The 16,773-nt window shown below is 41.8% G+C and overlaps 1 protein-coding gene across 1 annotated transcript in view; it reads right to left on the reverse strand.

Moving 5' to 3' along the window:
• Positions 1–3,307: 3,307 nt before the first annotated feature.
• GSR (glutathione-disulfide reductase) overlaps positions 3,308–16,773 on the reverse strand; it is a 43,441-nt gene continuing 29,975 nt past the window's right edge. The window contains exons 8-13 of the mRNA XM_060086098.1: positions 14,139–14,225; positions 12,065–12,223; positions 9,343–9,454; positions 8,525–8,656; positions 7,059–7,192; positions 3,308–4,252 (exon numbers count right to left, since the gene is read on the reverse strand). Coding sequence (XP_059942081.1) covers positions 4,103–4,252; positions 7,059–7,192; positions 8,525–8,656; positions 9,343–9,454; positions 12,065–12,223; positions 14,139–14,225 — 774 coding nt within the window. The 3' untranslated portion in view covers positions 3,308–4,102. The remainder of the gene's footprint in view (positions 4,253–7,058; positions 7,193–8,524; positions 8,657–9,342; positions 9,455–12,064; positions 12,224–14,138; positions 14,226–16,773) is intronic.

A 16,773-nucleotide genomic window follows, 5' to 3' on the forward strand; every position in this document is an offset into this window, starting at 1 on the left:
GCATTTTTGGGTTCTATGTGGGGAGTTGGGCTTTGTCTCCAAGGCTCACAAGGTTGGCATTCCCCAAACTGATGGAGTCTTGAGGTTGAACAGGCAAAAAGGACAAATGTCCACTTACACAACTTAGGGAGAAAGAACTTTAAAGGGGAATTGTTTGCATAAAAATTTTATGGAAAATCTGGATTTAACCCCAGCTCTACCATCCACCACTTTTTATTTTTTGAAACCACTCCTAACACATTAAATAGCACTTAAAATATACTATATAAAACCCAGAAATGACTGTATACAATTATTCTTACCTTTAAAATGTTGGCTGTGGTCTTTATTCATGAATCAACATGCTAAATTATTATATCAATGGTAATGGCAATAAAAGAGCATTTCTTAGAGTAGGGCACAATGGAAATCTTCTATATCCACCTCTTACAGCTCTTCGTTTATATCCAGGAGGTCAGATTCACGGAAAGATTCATGCAAAGTTTGTTGAAGACCTGAAAATCCTGCCTACCCGTTTTTCAAAAAGGTTAAGGATTAAAATGTTGGCTCTTTATTTTTCACTATAGATCCTAGTGTCAAAAATCACACAATAACACACCTTTGTCCTCTTGCAGCCAAAGTTACTGTATGATATACCAGGAATATTATGAAACTGAAATAGAGAATATAGAAATGATTGACACTAAGTAGAAAGTGACATACATAAGGTGAACACAGAGTGTAGACCTCCTATGTGACAAGGCGTTATGGGAACACATAATACATGCATAAGACCACAAAAGAAAAGTCTTCACAAAGGTGGTTTTAGTCAAGCCCTGTAAATTGAGTAGATTGCTGTTGGTGTGTGTGATTAAAGATGACCACAAATTGACCACTCTTCCCACTGAGAGCTGAAGTCTGATTCACTCCCTCTTAAATCCTTTGTGACTTGCTTAATTGATAACACTTAGCATTAGTGACATTCTAGAACTTCCAAGGTTAGGTCATAAAGCTTGCAGTGGCTGCCTAGGAAGCATGGAACAATCTCTGGGAGCCCTGACTTCCATGTAAGTCCATTAACTCGGAGACGACCATGCTGGAGAGGCCACACGTGGGCAACTCTGGTTGACAGTGCCAGCTGAGGCCAGCCTTCCAGTCAGTCATCCTTGCCCAAGTGCCTGACACGTGAGTGACTGTTTTAGACTCTCTAGACCAGCCCATCTTCCAGGTGGCTACCACCAAGTGATTTTTATCAACATCAACAGAAGAGTCATCCTTGCAAGCTCAATCCTGCTCTAATTCCTGATCCACAAAACCATGAGATATGATGATTGCTATTTTAAGCTACTAAGTTTCCAGGTAGTTTGTTATGTGGCAATATATAACCAGACCATGAGGTTCACAAGTGGGGAAGAACATTCCATTCAAGGCTATCACATACTCTTGTGCTCCAACCAAGTTGAGCTCTATCATTCCCCACAGATACGTGGCCCACGTCTGCCCCACTGTGCCTGCCCCACGTTCTGACCTCCTGCACAACCCCCACATTCCAGATCCTACCTGACCTCTTTCCTTCTCATAGCCTTCTTCAGTTCTTCCAGCAAAATGGTACTTTCTGCCTTCTCTGAACTTGTATACTTCCAGCTCTTCAACACCTCCCTAGGGTGGCACTGTCCCATTTTCCTGCAACAGTACAAATCTGTGTCTACTGTCCCAATTAATTAACGGTGCCCCCCTCAGTCCCCAAAGTGTCCCATCCTAGTCAATAAATCATACGGTCACCCTGTGCTTAACGCACTGCTTTGAACTGCAGTTAGTTGTGTAGAATTTTTTCTCCTATTCTAGATTATATGGTTATTCAAAGAAAGAAAGTACCATGTCTTTCCTTCGATAAACATCTACTGAGCACCTACAAGGTGCTGCCTTGTGTACCTGTACCTTCCCCAGTGCCTTGTGGAATGGAGGCGGCAAAGGGTCAGATCAGCTCGCAGGCTGGACTGAGCCGAGAACTGATGAGAACGAAGACCGACCCTTGGAAAAGGTTACTTCCAGGTTGGTTTACTCCAGAACCAGAAAAAAAGCAGTGCAGAGGGTTCCTGAGATAAAAAACACATGGTGTGGACTTCCCTGGTGGCATAGTGGTTAAGAGTCTGCCTGCTAATGCAGGGGACATGGGTTCGAGCCCTGGTCCGGGCAGATCCCACATGCCACGGAGCAACTAAGCTCATGCGCCACAACTACTGAGTCTGCACTCTAGAGCCCGCGAGCCACAACTACTGAAGCCCACGTGCCTGGAGTCCGTGCTCCACAACAAGAGAAGTCACCGCAGTGAGAAGCCCGTGCACTGCAATGAAGAGCAGCCCCCGCTCACCGCAACTAGAGACAGCCCGTGCCCTGCAACGAAGACCCAATGCACCCAAAAATAAGTAAATAAATAAAATAAAATAAAATTACTTAAAAAAAAAAAAAAAACCACATGGTGTGAGGGTACACGTGACCGCTGGGGCCTCTCCTTTTTCCTTCTGGAATCACACCCAAAGCTTGGGCCCTATGCAGAGTGAGAAACCCACCAGGTCAGCGGAGCTCAGGACCATGGTCCACTACCTTTTAGGCTGGTGGAGGAGAGGGGGCAGTGTCATGTCAGTCTACGTCCAGGTTTTTAGACCCTGTTTGCTTGCTGCAACATTTACATTAGCTGGTTACCAGTGGTATTTTTCTTTCTTTGAGATTGGACTTACTTAATTTGTCAGTGCAGCAGCCTAGCCATGGCTAACCAGAAAGACATTCAGTAAAAGCTTAATGACAGAGGTCAGTAGCATTGTCACTACTGAAAGCCATGGAAAAATTTAACCAGCTTACGTAGCTGGTAAAGGCTAATGGAAATAAAATGCTAAAAACTTGGGCTTCCCTGGTGGCACAGTGGTTGAGAGTCCGCCTGCCGATGCAGGGGACACAGGATCGTGCCCCAGTCCAGGAGGATCCCACATGCCGCGGAGCGGCTGGGCCCGTGAGCCATGGCCGCTGAGCCTGCGTGTCCAGAGCCTGTGCTCTGCAATGGGAGAGGCCATAACAGTGAGAGGCCCGCGTACCACAATAAATAAATAAATAAAAATAAAAATAAAAACCTATATGATTTCTAGACTGTGCTTCCAACTCAACCATTAAATTTGTTGAATGTTTCTTTTATACCTCTGGTCTTTATTTATTAAAGCGAAATCTCTTTTCTCCCCCTTAAGGTCTTAAGCCGACTTAGGGTAGCTCACTATTGGCATCTGACCCTTCAATGTGAAATATTCTTAGAAAACGAACTGTTACCCATAAACTCATAACAAATTTTATAAGAAGACTGTGATTTTATTTTCAGATTTTTGGAAATAGTTTTCAAAAAATAAAATGACAAGAATACATACAAAAACTGAAATCATTCACCGAACTATGAACTCTTAGCAGAGGAAAGGACTTTTGAAGTACATCTGAAAACACGGATCACTTCCAAAATGTCCCTCTCACTTGTGCAACCAGCCTCCTCAAATCTTTCCCAAATTTGATGAACTTCATCTCATAAAAGTAACACAAACCATTTTTAATCATTTAGAACAAAAGAAAGAATAAAATACAGGAGGCAGGCCTCTCAAGTTACATGCTTTTAGAGAAAACTCACATCCTTGAAGCAGCTTTGTAATATGCAGAGCGCAGTACTGGCTTCAAAAAAAAAAAAAAAAAAGACACTGTACTTGCATTATTTAAATGTGAAGAGCAGCTGTCCTCTTCCTCTATAAAAATTAGCAAGTGATATTCATTCAAGTACATTAATTTCACCTTACTTCATATGGTTTTATACTTAGGATGAGGCTAGAACAAAAACAAAACAAAAAACAGCTAGCACAGAGCTATTAATAAAACAAATAGTAATTATTGAGAGATGTAATCAGATGAAAATCAATCCTGGATAACAAAACAGATTTCTAATTACATAAATAAGTTTACTGAAAATTCCCACTACTGGAAGATCCTGATTACAATAAAGAAATACATACAATGGGAATGGTAAATAAACGTGATGATTTGATTCCTTTCTGAAGGTCTACTGGTCCAGCTGCCAGCCACACGAGTCTCTGGGTTCTCAGCGAAGTGTGACCAGTTCTTCTGAAGAGGTAGGATGAATGGCAACAGTGTTATCAAAGTCAGATTTTGTTGCTCCCATTTTGACTGCGACCGCAAAACCCTGCAGCATTTCATCACATCCAATTCCCTGCATGTGGATCCCAACCACCTGCGACAGAAAAGACAAAAATCCTTCAAGTAAAAATTTTTATCTCTGTAAATGTATGAGCCAGTTCCTTGTAATAAATCTCCTTCTAGGTACGTACACACACACACACACACACACACACACACACACACACACACACACTCACACACAAATTTTTTCATCAGGTACACTAATAAATTTTTTATTAGTCATGAGAGATACCTGATATTTAAAAACCTCTAAAAAACTTAACATCTCTAATCCCAATAGAGCATAACACAGCCTACATGGCCCACGCAGCCCTGACGTCCCTCCCCTGCCTACCTCACTCAGCACTCCCCACTCTGGCCTCACCAGCTTTCCTCCTGTCCTGAGTATTCGCCATGCTCTCCCCTTGGCACAGGCTGTTCCCTCTGTCTGGACACTCTTTCCTCCCCTCTTTTAAGGGTTAAAGCCCATTCATTCTTCAGAGAGCTACACCTGCCTTCCTGACCAAGTTAAATTGTCTATCATGTGAGCTCTCAGTCCCAATATTCCTCCATCATGGTTCTATCATAACTGCAAAGTTGTATCCATCTGGGGACTGGACAATTACAATCCATCTCTCCCAGGAGATGTTAATCTCTAGATGGAGGGGACCCTGCCCGCTTCTGCTCCTCACCCTACCCGTCTGGCCGAGCACGAAGACAGCCCTTAGAGGCACTCAGCCCATACGTGCTGGCTGCCTGGACAAATGACCAACAAGAGGCATTTGTTTCAAATCACATTCTTCAGTCAGGTTTCTAAATATATTTTTAAATGACTAGTTAATATTCACCTCCAGCAAATACTTTTAGGGTCAGTAGACTATTGAAAAGCAAAGTTAGAGAATATAAAACTTAGCCACAAAAATACGTTGCTTAGGGCCTCCCTGGTGGCGCAAGTGGTTGAGAGTCCGCCTGCCGATGCAGGGGATACGGGTTCGTGCCCCGGTCTGGGAGGATCCCATATGCCACGGAGCGGCTGGGCCCGTGAGCCATGGCCGCTGAGCCTGCGCGTCCGGAGCCTGTGCTCTGCAACGGGGGAGGCCACAACAGTGAGAGGCCCGCATACCGCAAAAAAAAAAAAAAAAAAAAAAAAAAAAAATACGTTGCTTAAAAACAAATCAAGGATATACTTCATATTAATGAACAGTACACGTAAAAAATGATTGATGCAGGGCTTCCCTGGTGGCGCAGTGGTTGAGAGTCCGCCTGCCGATGCAGGGGACACGGGTTCGTGCCCCGATCCCGGAAGATCCCACATGCCGTGGAGCGGCTGGGCCCGCGAGCCATGGCCGCGGAGCCTGTGTGTCCGGAGCCTGTGCTCCGCAACGGGAGAGGCCACAGCAGTGAGAGGCCCGCGTACAGCAAAAAAAAAAAAAAAAAAAAAAAAAATGATTGATGCAAACTTAATGTTATACGTTTCTTTACAATTAAAAAAAAAGTATAACTCAAAATAAGACAAAGAAATCCCAAATCATGTACTGTATATACATTCAGCCAAATTTTTAGATACTGTGATGTAAATTGAATTTACAAAGAGCTTCTGGTGATAGCAGGAGCCTTATGTTATTTCTCTCCATACAGTATCCCAGTTCTTACTCTTTAGTTGACTGTCAGGTAATGTTTACCAAATGAATGAATGATAAATGGCATAAAGAAATAACTGATATGAAGAGATAAGTAAGGACCTTGCTGATTCAATAACTGGAAATCTCAGGCTACTGGGGAACATTCAGGGCAAGAAACAGCAACTTTATCTTCCTGCCAAATCACTTACTTTCTTCTCTTTGCACTGATTCTCTGCTTCTGTCAACTGTCAGTGATGTTGATTTTTATAAGCCGGAAGCCAGGAACCATCTTGTGGCTTTTGGTGTAAGGGCCACTGATTCAGATACAGACTATGTTCTTTTTAATAAGAAAAGTTGGAAACCATACCTGAATCTTTAGTTAAATTACTGTTCCTCACAAAGCCATGTTCCCAAGGCATATTGCTAAGTTCCACTTTAATATTTAATTCAATTTACAGAAAAGCCCAATAGGCTGACCTAATATCAAAACAACACCTATTTCAAAAATTATTTTAAAAAACAACAAAAAAAAAAACCTGTTCAAATTCAAACTCAAATCACAATGAGATACCACTTCACATCCGGTAGGATGGCTACAATAAAAAAAGACAGTAACAAGTGTTGACGAAGGTGAGGAAGAACTGGAACCCTAGCACGTTGCTGAAGGGAACATAAAATGACACAGCCACTTTGGAAAACAGTTTGGCAGTTCCTCAAAAAGTTAAACCAAAAATAGATAACTGATTATCTCAGAACATTTTACTAAATAAACTTCTTCCTCACTGATTGGTTATGTTAACTCTAAATTTTTTACATTAAATTCTTACACTTACCAATATTTCTGAGTTGCCTATCTATTCTGGCCTACTGGTCAATGACAACCTCAACCTCTCCCCTTTATATCTTACGTGCTTTTTTTGGCCGCACCGTGTGGCTTGCAGTATCTTAGTTCCTTGATCAGGGATTGAACCTGGGCCACAGCAGTGAAAGTGCCAAGTCCTAACCATTGAACTGTCAGGGAATTCCCTCCACCAACTTATGTTTTTAAAGTAGTGGAACCTTCTTTCTATGTGAAATATTATGAAGAACCGCAATACAGAGAGAGACAGATAAAGGTGGGACTGTGCCAGATGAATCAGAGAAAGCTTTACCTGGTCTTCCCTTCCCACCTCACCAAAATACCCCATCCCTGCCAACCTTGACGACAGTCTTGAGCTTACTGGATTTTTCCCATACCTTTTCCTCTTTGTTGGCACAAACCATTTTCATCACACATTTTGTTTTCCTTTTGGTAACTGCATGATACATTGGGGTAAAGGTGGTGGAATAAATCTTCACGTTTTCTTTTCCATATTTATAAATGGCCTCATCTATAATGCACAGGGGGGGAAAAGAAAAGCATCTATCAGAAACTTAAACAATTCCACTGAGCTATCAGAGAGATGGCTGGAAATACATAACCTGAATCAAATTACAAGGAAATATTAAACAAAAACACAATGAGCTGGGGCTTCCCTGGTGGCACAGTGGTTAAGAATCTGCCTGCCAATGCAGGGGACACGGGTTCGAGCCCTGGTCCAGGAAGATCCCACATGCTGCAGAGCAACAAAGCCCGTGCACCACAACTACTGAGCCTGCGCTCTAGAGCCCACGAGCCACAACTACTGAGCCTGTGCACTTAGAGACCGTGCTCTGTAATAAGAAGCCTGTGCACCGCAACGAAGAGCAGCCCCCGCTCGCCGCAACTAGAGAAAGCCTGTGCGCAGCAACAAAGACCCAGCGCAGCCAAAAATGAATTAATAAAATAAATATATTAAAAAAAACACAATGGGGCCTCCCTGGTGGCGCAAGTGGTTGAGAGTCCGCCTGCCGGTGCAGGGGATACGGGTTCGTGCCCCGGTCTGGGAGGATCCCATATGCTGCGGAGCGGCTGGGCCCGTGAGCCATGGCCGCTGAGCCTGCGCGTCCGGAGCCTGCGCGTCCGGAGCCTGTGCTCCGCAACGGGGGAGGCCACAACAGTGAGAGGCCCGCATACCGCAAAAAAAAAAAAAAAAAAAAAAAAAAAAAAACACAATGAGGGACAATCTACAACATAAATGTCAATGTCATGAAAGACAAAGGCAGGCTGAGGAATTCTTTCTCTTCACTAAAGGAGACCAAAGAGGTATCAAAACTAAATATACTACATTATCCTGGAATGAACCCTGGACTTGAAGGGAAAAATGTTAAAAATGAAATTATTTGAGATAACAGGCAAACTGAATAAGGTCTAAAGTTTAGATAATATTGTATCCACTTAAATATTCTCATTTGAAGCTATGATTCTGTACGGGAATGGCCTTGTTCTTAGGAAACAAATACTGAAGTGTGTGTGCACGTGTATAGAGAGAAAATGATACAGCAAAAGTGTTACCAGTAGACAGGAATCTTCTGTAGTATTTTTGCAACTCTTCTTTAAATTTGAAATTAGTTCAAGTAAAAAAGCTTAAAAAATCAAACAGATAGGGTGGAGTGTAGAAAGAAATTATATTCTCAAAGTACTAGTAGCTGGGGAGGAAACTGGACCTGTGATGAGAAGTTAGTAGCTAAAAAGAAATATAACTCGGGGGCTAAGATAGATTTAGTCAGCTGACAGACACCTAGTTTAACATTAGCAGAGGAGGGGAAGAAACCATAAATGACCTTTATTTTTAAACACCTACCTTCTGTGAGTCCCACTGTCCCAATAGGGGGGTGGCTGAAGACCACCGTAGGGATGTTGTCATAGTCTAACTTGGAATCTTCTTTGCGTTCAAAAAGTCTATGGGCAAGTTTTCGGCCAGCAGCAATCGCAACTACAAAGATATTTTTAAATCAGTGTTTAGCTTATTGTTCATTTTAACATAGCAGGATTATTCTACTAACGGTTTATCCATCTGGCTTAACATACAAGTTCTGACAAAGTCTTCTGTCAATGCTCATTACAATATCTAGTTCAATATAATAAAAGACCTATCAATACCTTAGTTAACAATTCAAAACTATTGGCTTATGTGAATTCTGTACATTCTATTATGACCAAAAAAAAAAAAAAAAGACACATTTACAAGTTCCCAACCATCTGGCAAGTTACCTCTTAATGCAGATATTAGCTTTTTGATATATTTATGGAGCAAACTACATTAGTTTCAAGCATCTTTAGTTCTACTTTATAACCATAGTCATTTCACAGGAATATTTTGTTTCTTTTTAAAATTATTTTTATTTCTTATTGTTTTTTTTTTTTTTTTTGCGGTATGTGGGCCTCTCACTGTTGTGGCCTCTCCCGTTGCGGAGCACAGGCTCCGGACGCACAGGCCCAGCGGCCATGGCTCACGGGCCCAGCTGCTCCGCGGCATGTGGGATCCTCCCAGACCGGGGCACGAACCCGTTTCCCCTGCATCGGCAGGCGGACTCTCAACCACTGCGCCACCAGGGAAGCCCTGAACAGTTTCATATAACACACAGAGCCTCCCTTAGCCCCCAAAAGAAGAAACATTACCTGGAGTAAGAAGAGCTTTTCCACACACATCCCCAACTGCGTAGACACCTTTCACATTCGTATTCTGGAATTCATCTACTAGGATATGACCTTTGTCATCAGTTTGAATCCCCTAAAATTGTAAAGGGACATCATGTAAGTATTTGGCCCATCCACAAAAAAATAGCAGCTCACATCTCTGGATCCGCCTCACTTCAGGCACCTCTTCAGCCTGAATCTCCAAGAAACCACAAGACTCAACAACAAGATGAAAAACATCTTAGCAAGCTGGCAGGTTTCATATCTTTTGCTTAATTTAAAAGGTAAATATTTAACTCAGTTTTGAGGAGTTTTAACAGGATTTGACTTTGCATTGTACAATTCAGCTGGCCAGGCAAGCCTGAAAAGGAATCACTCATCTATCAGACATGGATTTGGCATCCCCATGGAGTCCACCTAAGACAGTGATTTTCAATTCCTTGGAAGCACTCCTCCTGAAGCATGCTAACTCATACTTTAGACAGGCACAGCCTGAAGCAGTCATCAAAAGTAGACTTCTTTGAAGTTTACAGTTTTATCTTTAAAAATCCAAGCAAAATTTGTATTCTACTCTAAAAAGATATCAATGTTTCCTTTAACCAAAATTTCTCCCTATACACTGAGTCGAATTTTTGCTCCAAGAATACGTGTCATGCTTATCTTGTGGCTTTGCAGATCCCTGGTGTATATACTCCCATGTGAGAAGTAGAAGGCCAGCAGGCATAGGGAGCACGTAGTGTAGTGGTTAACCTTTGGAGCTGGGAGATCTGGATTCAAGTCCCAGCTCTGCCACTTACTAGTCATGAGACCACCCATTTATCAACAAATACTTGAACTTCTAAATGAGGCATTAACCGAGTCACTGTAAATACAGTGGTAAATAATACAGACATCTCCACTCCTTGTGGAGTTTATAAGCCTGGTGGACAATTTCTTATCTCTGTGCTCCTGGGTTCCTCATCCTTACCCCTCAAACAGTTGTTGGCAAGATTAAAGTAGGCTAGTATAGCACAGGGAACTCTTCTCAGTACTCTGTAATGACCTATAAGGGAAAAGAATCTAAAAAACAGTGGACGTATGTATATGTATAACTCATTCACTTTGCTGTATAGCAGACACTAATACAACATTGTAAATCAACTATACTCCAATAAAATTTTTTTTAAAAAGATTAAAGTAGGCCAGGAACATGTTGCCAAGACTTAACAATAGTAATCATTCAATTTGCAGTATAAATATATATCTTAACAATGAATGAGATGGAAAACTTTTGCCTCATTAAAAAAAAATTCAGCAAATATAGTTCAAAACTGGACCTACCATTGCCTATATCTGCATAAAGGCACAATATCTCTTGAAAGGTGAAAAGCTGGATGAACAGTTTTGTTAATATAAAAACAGATAACTAATTTTACTAAATTCTACTGAATAGTAAGATTAAAATCAAGTAAAACATGTCCCTGGATATTTTTTTTTAATTATGAAAAATACCTTTTATTGAAATGAAAAAGGGATGCAACTTAAAACAGACACTAATATCAGAACATAAATCAAACTGTGAGACACTACTCAAGAGGCTCCATCAAATACATAAAACCTCAAACATCTAAAATATTCTATTATTACTAGCATGTCAGAAGAATCATCACCCTCACCATCAACAGCAGCTGGTTAATATTTATTGAGTTCATGCTATAAGCCAGCATCTAAGCAAGTTACTTTGTATGCACTCTCATTTACTCTTCTCTATAACCCAATGCAACAAGCACTATTTTTATTCCCATATTTATATGACGCAGTTGAAACTTAAGAGTAACTAAGCTACTTGCCTAAGGCCATGAAACTGGTAAGTAACAGAACTAAGGTTGAAAACTGGGTCAAACACTGGGACCCGCACCCCAGGCTACTATACTAGACTGTCCTTCAAAATTTAAAAGAACAAATAAGAATGCAAACTATAGCACTGGTAGATGAGCTTCACATCTGTACCCATCCCCGAATGCCACAATGTCCATGACGAGTCACACACCCATCCATTAGGATTAGAGCTGCAGACAATAAGAAATAATTATAGGGCTTTAAAGAGACAGGTATCATAGTAAAAAAGAAATCTGTAGGGAGAAGGCTACTCAGGAAATGGCGAGACGATGACCTGATCTAGGGTGATGACACTAGAAAGGGGAAAAAAACCCTTTATTTCCATTCCAAAGGCAGAAGCAATGGGATTTAATGACAAACTAGACACATGGAATAAACAGAAAAGAATCCAACAGAACCCACTCAAGTTTTGGGGGGTCTGGGGTTGGATCAGGGGAAATCACAGGACTACTGGCCGATTCCAGAAGGTTTTAGGCAAGGAAAGTGGTCAAAAGGTACAAACTTCCAGTTACAATATAAATAAGTACAATACCAGGGATATAACGTCCAACATGGTGACTACAGATAACACTGCTGTTAAGAGAGTAAACCCTAAGAGTTCTCAACACACAGAGAAAATTTTTTCCTTTTTTCTTTTCTACTTTTATTGTAGCTACATGAGAAGACGGATGTTAGCTGACCCTCTTGTGGTGATCATTTCACAATGTATGTAAATCAAACCATGGTGCTGTATGCCCTAAACTTATGCAGTGATGTATGTCAATTATTTCTCAATAAAACTGGGGGGAAAAAAATAGAACATCGTAGGCAGACTAGGTCAGCTTACCAGTTTGTTTAAATTCAGGCCCCTGGAGTTTGGGTCCCGTCCAATGGCCCAGAGTAGACAGTCAACATCTGGAATGGTGGTCAAGGTGGGTTTCCTACCAGGAATTGAAGTAACCATGCAGAGTTCCAGGCCTGAAGAAGTTTTTTTAACTTCCTTGACCTATTGGGAAATACAGTTTGTTAACTGGGGGTGTGGGGATAAGAAGGAAAGCAAATAAAGAGGAAACTAGAATTCTTAACATTTAAAAACTCTCCACTGAATCCTACATATGAGTCTTACATGCTGACACATTTAGTTTTGCCCAAAGGCCACCAACACTGGAACTCTCTGGAACCAAGATGATATCCTAGGTGGCCCCAAATCAGCCAGCAGCCAGAAATGTCAACACACATCAAGACCCTAATGCTTCAGCCTAAAAACAAAGTATTTGGGCTTCCCTGGTGGCGCAGTGGTTGAGAGTCCGCTTGCCGATGCAGGGGACACAGGTTCGTGCCCCGGTCTAAGAGGATCCCACATGCCGCTGAGTGGCTGGGCCCGTGAGCCATGGCCGCTGAGCCTGCGCGTCCGGAGCCTGTGCTCCGCAACGGGAGAGGCCACAACAGTGAGAGGCCCGCGTACCGCAAAATAAAAAAACAAAAAAACCCGAAGTATTTTAAAGCGTACTTCTTCAAAACTGTAATAAAAATTTAAACCACAAATCTAAACACAGTGATTTGCAGCTGGAATCGGGGGAGGAAATGGCTGTAGCAGCATCATTAAGAGAGTTTTTAAAATTGCACCATCCTTGGGCTTCCCTGGTGGCCCAGTGGTTGGGAGTCCGCCTGCCGATGCAGGGGACACGGGTTCGTGCCCCGGTCTGGGAAGATCCCACATGCCGCGGAGCGGCTGGGCCCGTGAGCCATGCCCGCTGGCCCTGCGCATCTGGAGCCTGTGCTCCGCAGTGGGAGGGGCCGCAGCAGTGAGAGGCCCCCGTACCGTTAAAAAAAGAAAAATTGCACCATCCTTGCTCCTCCCTGGACATTCTTAATCAGGACTTGGGGGAGGAGGGTAAGAGGTTAGGAGAGTGAAGGGCACATAGTTTAGTGAAAGTCCCAAGGGGATTCTAGTACTTAACCACCAGGCCAGTACATCAGCATTTACAAAGCAACTTCACATTTATTGTTTTACTTATGAGATGGCCTATGCTGAAAGGGCAAAGCTTTGGGGGAAAAAGTCATTTTTACAAGGCTAATGCTCCAGGAAAAATCTGACATGTAGGAGATTCCCTGAGAATAAAAAAATACAAAGTAACTTCGTCATTGTTTCCATCTACAAAACCCAAAGGTTTCAAAAATAGATTCCATGGGACTTCCCTGGCAATCCAGTGGTTAAGACTTCACCTTCCAGTGCAGGGAGTGTGGGTTTGATCCCTGGTCGGGAAACGAAGATCCCACATACCTCACAGACAAAAAGCCAAAACATAAAACAGAAGCGATATTGTAACAAATTCAATAAAGACTTTAAAAAAAAGATTCCATAATAATATTTCCTGAAATAAATAAATAAACAAAAATAAATATAAACCTGAAAAATAAGGATGTTCAATGAGGCCTCTGAGCACAAAAACTGTAGTTTTAGTTCTAACTAAACTGAATTCAACTTCCAGGTTTCTAATCTTTTATACCTTGGATTTCATTAAAACATTCATGTGAAATGCAGCTTCTTTTTTTTTTTTTTTTTTTTTTTTTGCGGTACACAGGCCTCTCACTGTTGTGGCCTCTCCCGTTGCGGAGCACAGGCTCCAGACGCGCAGGCTCAGCGGCCACGGTTCACAGGCCCGGCCGCTCCGCGGCATGCGGGATCCTCCCAGACCGGGGCACGAACCCACGTCCCCTGCATCGGCAGGCGGACGCTCAACCACCGCGCCACCAGGGAAGCCCTGAAATGCAGCTTCTGAGGATAAAGAAAAGACTTGGTAGTACTCTAGAAAAGAAGAAACTGACTGGGGTAGAGGTAGTTTGTGTTTATAAAGCTAGTGGGGTTCACAACAGATAGACGACAAAGGGCCATAAACTCGCCCTGGGCTCGGTCATACCTGCGAGTACTTCAGCACCTCTATGCCAGCGTTCTCCAGCTCCTCAGTGCAGTTGGAACTGATTATTGAATCAAAACTTCTGAGCACCTGTATACATAGGCAGCAGAGGGATGGGTGGTGGGAAAGAATAAAACTTCATTAAAAAAACTTCATTAAAACTTCATTAAACTTCATCATATGCTACAAACCTGGGAGGGAAATTGCAGTATCAACCCCCCTCTTATGTCCTTCTTCATTCACGGCTGCACTATGAGTGGAGTTTTTTTTTTTTAATCATCTTTAAAAAATTATGGTTCTGAAGAACCTAGGGCCAGGACAGCAATAAAGACGCAGACGTAGAGAATGGACTTGAGGACACGGGGAGGGGGAAGGGTAAGCTGGGACGAAGTGAGAGAGTGGCATGGACATATATACACTACCAAATGTAAAATAGATAGCTAGTGGGAAGCAGCCACATAGCACAGGGAGATGAGCTAGGTTCTTTGTGACCACCTAGAGGAGTGGGATAGGGAGGGTGGGAGGGAGACGCAAGAGGGAGGAGATATGGGGATATATGTATATGTATAGCTGATTCACTTTGTTATAAAGCAGAAATTAACACACCATTGTAAAGCAATTATACTCCAACAGAGATGTTAAAAAAAAAAGGATTTAACCAGAATAAATAAATAAATAAATAAATAAATAAATAAATAAATAAAATCAGCTGCTATAAAAAAAAATTAAAGTATAGTTAATTTACAATGTTGTGTTACTTTCCGGTATACAGCAAAGTGATTCAGTTATACACACACACACACACACACACTCTGTGTCAGATTTTTTTCCATTATAGATTATTATAAGATTATGAATATAGTTCCCTGTGCTATACAGTAGGTCCTTCTTATTTATGTATTTTATATATAGTAGTGTGTATATGTTAATCCCAAACTCCTCATTTATACCCCTCGACCCTGCTATCCCCTTTGGTAACCAGAAGTTTGTTTTCTATGTCTGTAGGTCTATTTCTGATTTGTAACTAAGTTTATTTGTATCACTTTTTTAGAGTCCACATATAAGTTATATCATATAATATTTGTCTTTCTCTGGTGAGTGGAGTTTTAGTAAGTCTGTTTTCCAACATCACCACCAACATCTGCATTACACCTGACTTCACCCACTCCTGTTCTAGAGTTAAATCCATAGGCAACCTTCCCGCCTCTACTGTCTTTGCCATGTTCCTCTCCTCCCAAGCTCTTCTCTTTTCCATAAGAATAGGGACCAGAAATTCTCTTTCCCCTTTCAGTATTCCAGGGCCAGCTTTCCTGCTGATACAATTTAAGGGAAGATTCTTGAACAAAATCTCCTATTCTAGGCAGAAAAGTCAGCTACATGGCCTTAGAGATTTTTTTTTAATACTAGTCTTAGTATTTGTTTAAGGTTTCAAACTACATATTTTAGGGTTCTAAATTTGGTAAAAATGGGATCCATTCCAATTAAGGTTCCCAACAAAGTTGAAAACACTGTGGTTTTTCTTCTGGAATGCTAGATGTTCTATGTTTTTTTCCTTTTTTGGCCATGCCGCAGCGGCATCTTAGTCCCCGGACCAGGGATTGAACCCGTGCCCCCTGCAGTGGTAGCTCAGAGTGCTAACCACTAGACTGGGAGGAAAGTCCCTGGATGTTGTTCTAGAGAATGTCTGTCTGTCCATCTACCTACCTATGTTCAAATCCTTCCAATGACCTTATGGGTTAGAAGGTGTTATCCCTATTTTTTTTTTTTTCAGATAAGGAAGCTGAGACTCCTAAGAAGTGGAGTGACTTTTAGAAAGTTCTAGAGCCAGGATTCAAATTGAGCTTGGTCTGAGTCTTCTGATCAGCTTCTCTCCACGACATTATGCACTTCTTCCCACCCCATAATCGTGGACACCATTGAGAGGCACCACCAGGACCATTAAGAACTGACCACTGACAGCCTACCAGGGCAGACAACTACAGACCCTGGGAAGGACCAGAGAACAGAAGAGAACAAGGTGTAGAAAGCCATTCTCTTCCCACATCTCTCAGATCAGTTTACACTTGTCACTAAACAGGGACTAAAGAGATATGACTTCTTCCTACTCTCAGAACCAAGGCTCATTAGTCTCCCCTCCATTCGTATGGGGACACTTTATTTTTTCTTCATTGAGTTCAAGATGCCAAGTTGAGGTGGGAAGTTCAGGGAAATTGATCAGTTAAGGTTAAAAGCCATTTACATGTTTAACGTTCCTGCTATGGCAATATTCTCATACTTCACTGTTTTCACAGCAATCGTCCACTTAGCCTCTAGCTCTATTTTAAATTAGTAGATGTGCAGTGAGTGTCTATTTTGCGACATTTACTCTAAAAGGTTCTAGGAGAATATAAACATGCATATTGATACCTCTGTCCCCTTCCCAGTGGAGGAGAAAGACAAGTAACTCTTGTAAGCTAAACTGAGATCAACACTATAAATTCACTTATTCATCCATTCCATCAACAAACATTTATTAAGCTCTACTATGTGCAAGATGCAAAATATTATCGTAAAAGGCAGACTGATAATTAACTTGAAGAATGTGCAGATAAGGAGGTTTAGAAGAGACAGAAAATTACAGTCAAAGAGAACAGGGAAG

The sequence above is a fragment of the Mesoplodon densirostris genome, chromosome 20 (genome assembly GCF_025265405.1).
Source record: "Mesoplodon densirostris isolate mMesDen1 chromosome 20, mMesDen1 primary haplotype, whole genome shotgun sequence".
Lineage (NCBI taxonomy): Eukaryota > Metazoa > Chordata > Mammalia > Artiodactyla > Ziphiidae > Mesoplodon > Mesoplodon densirostris.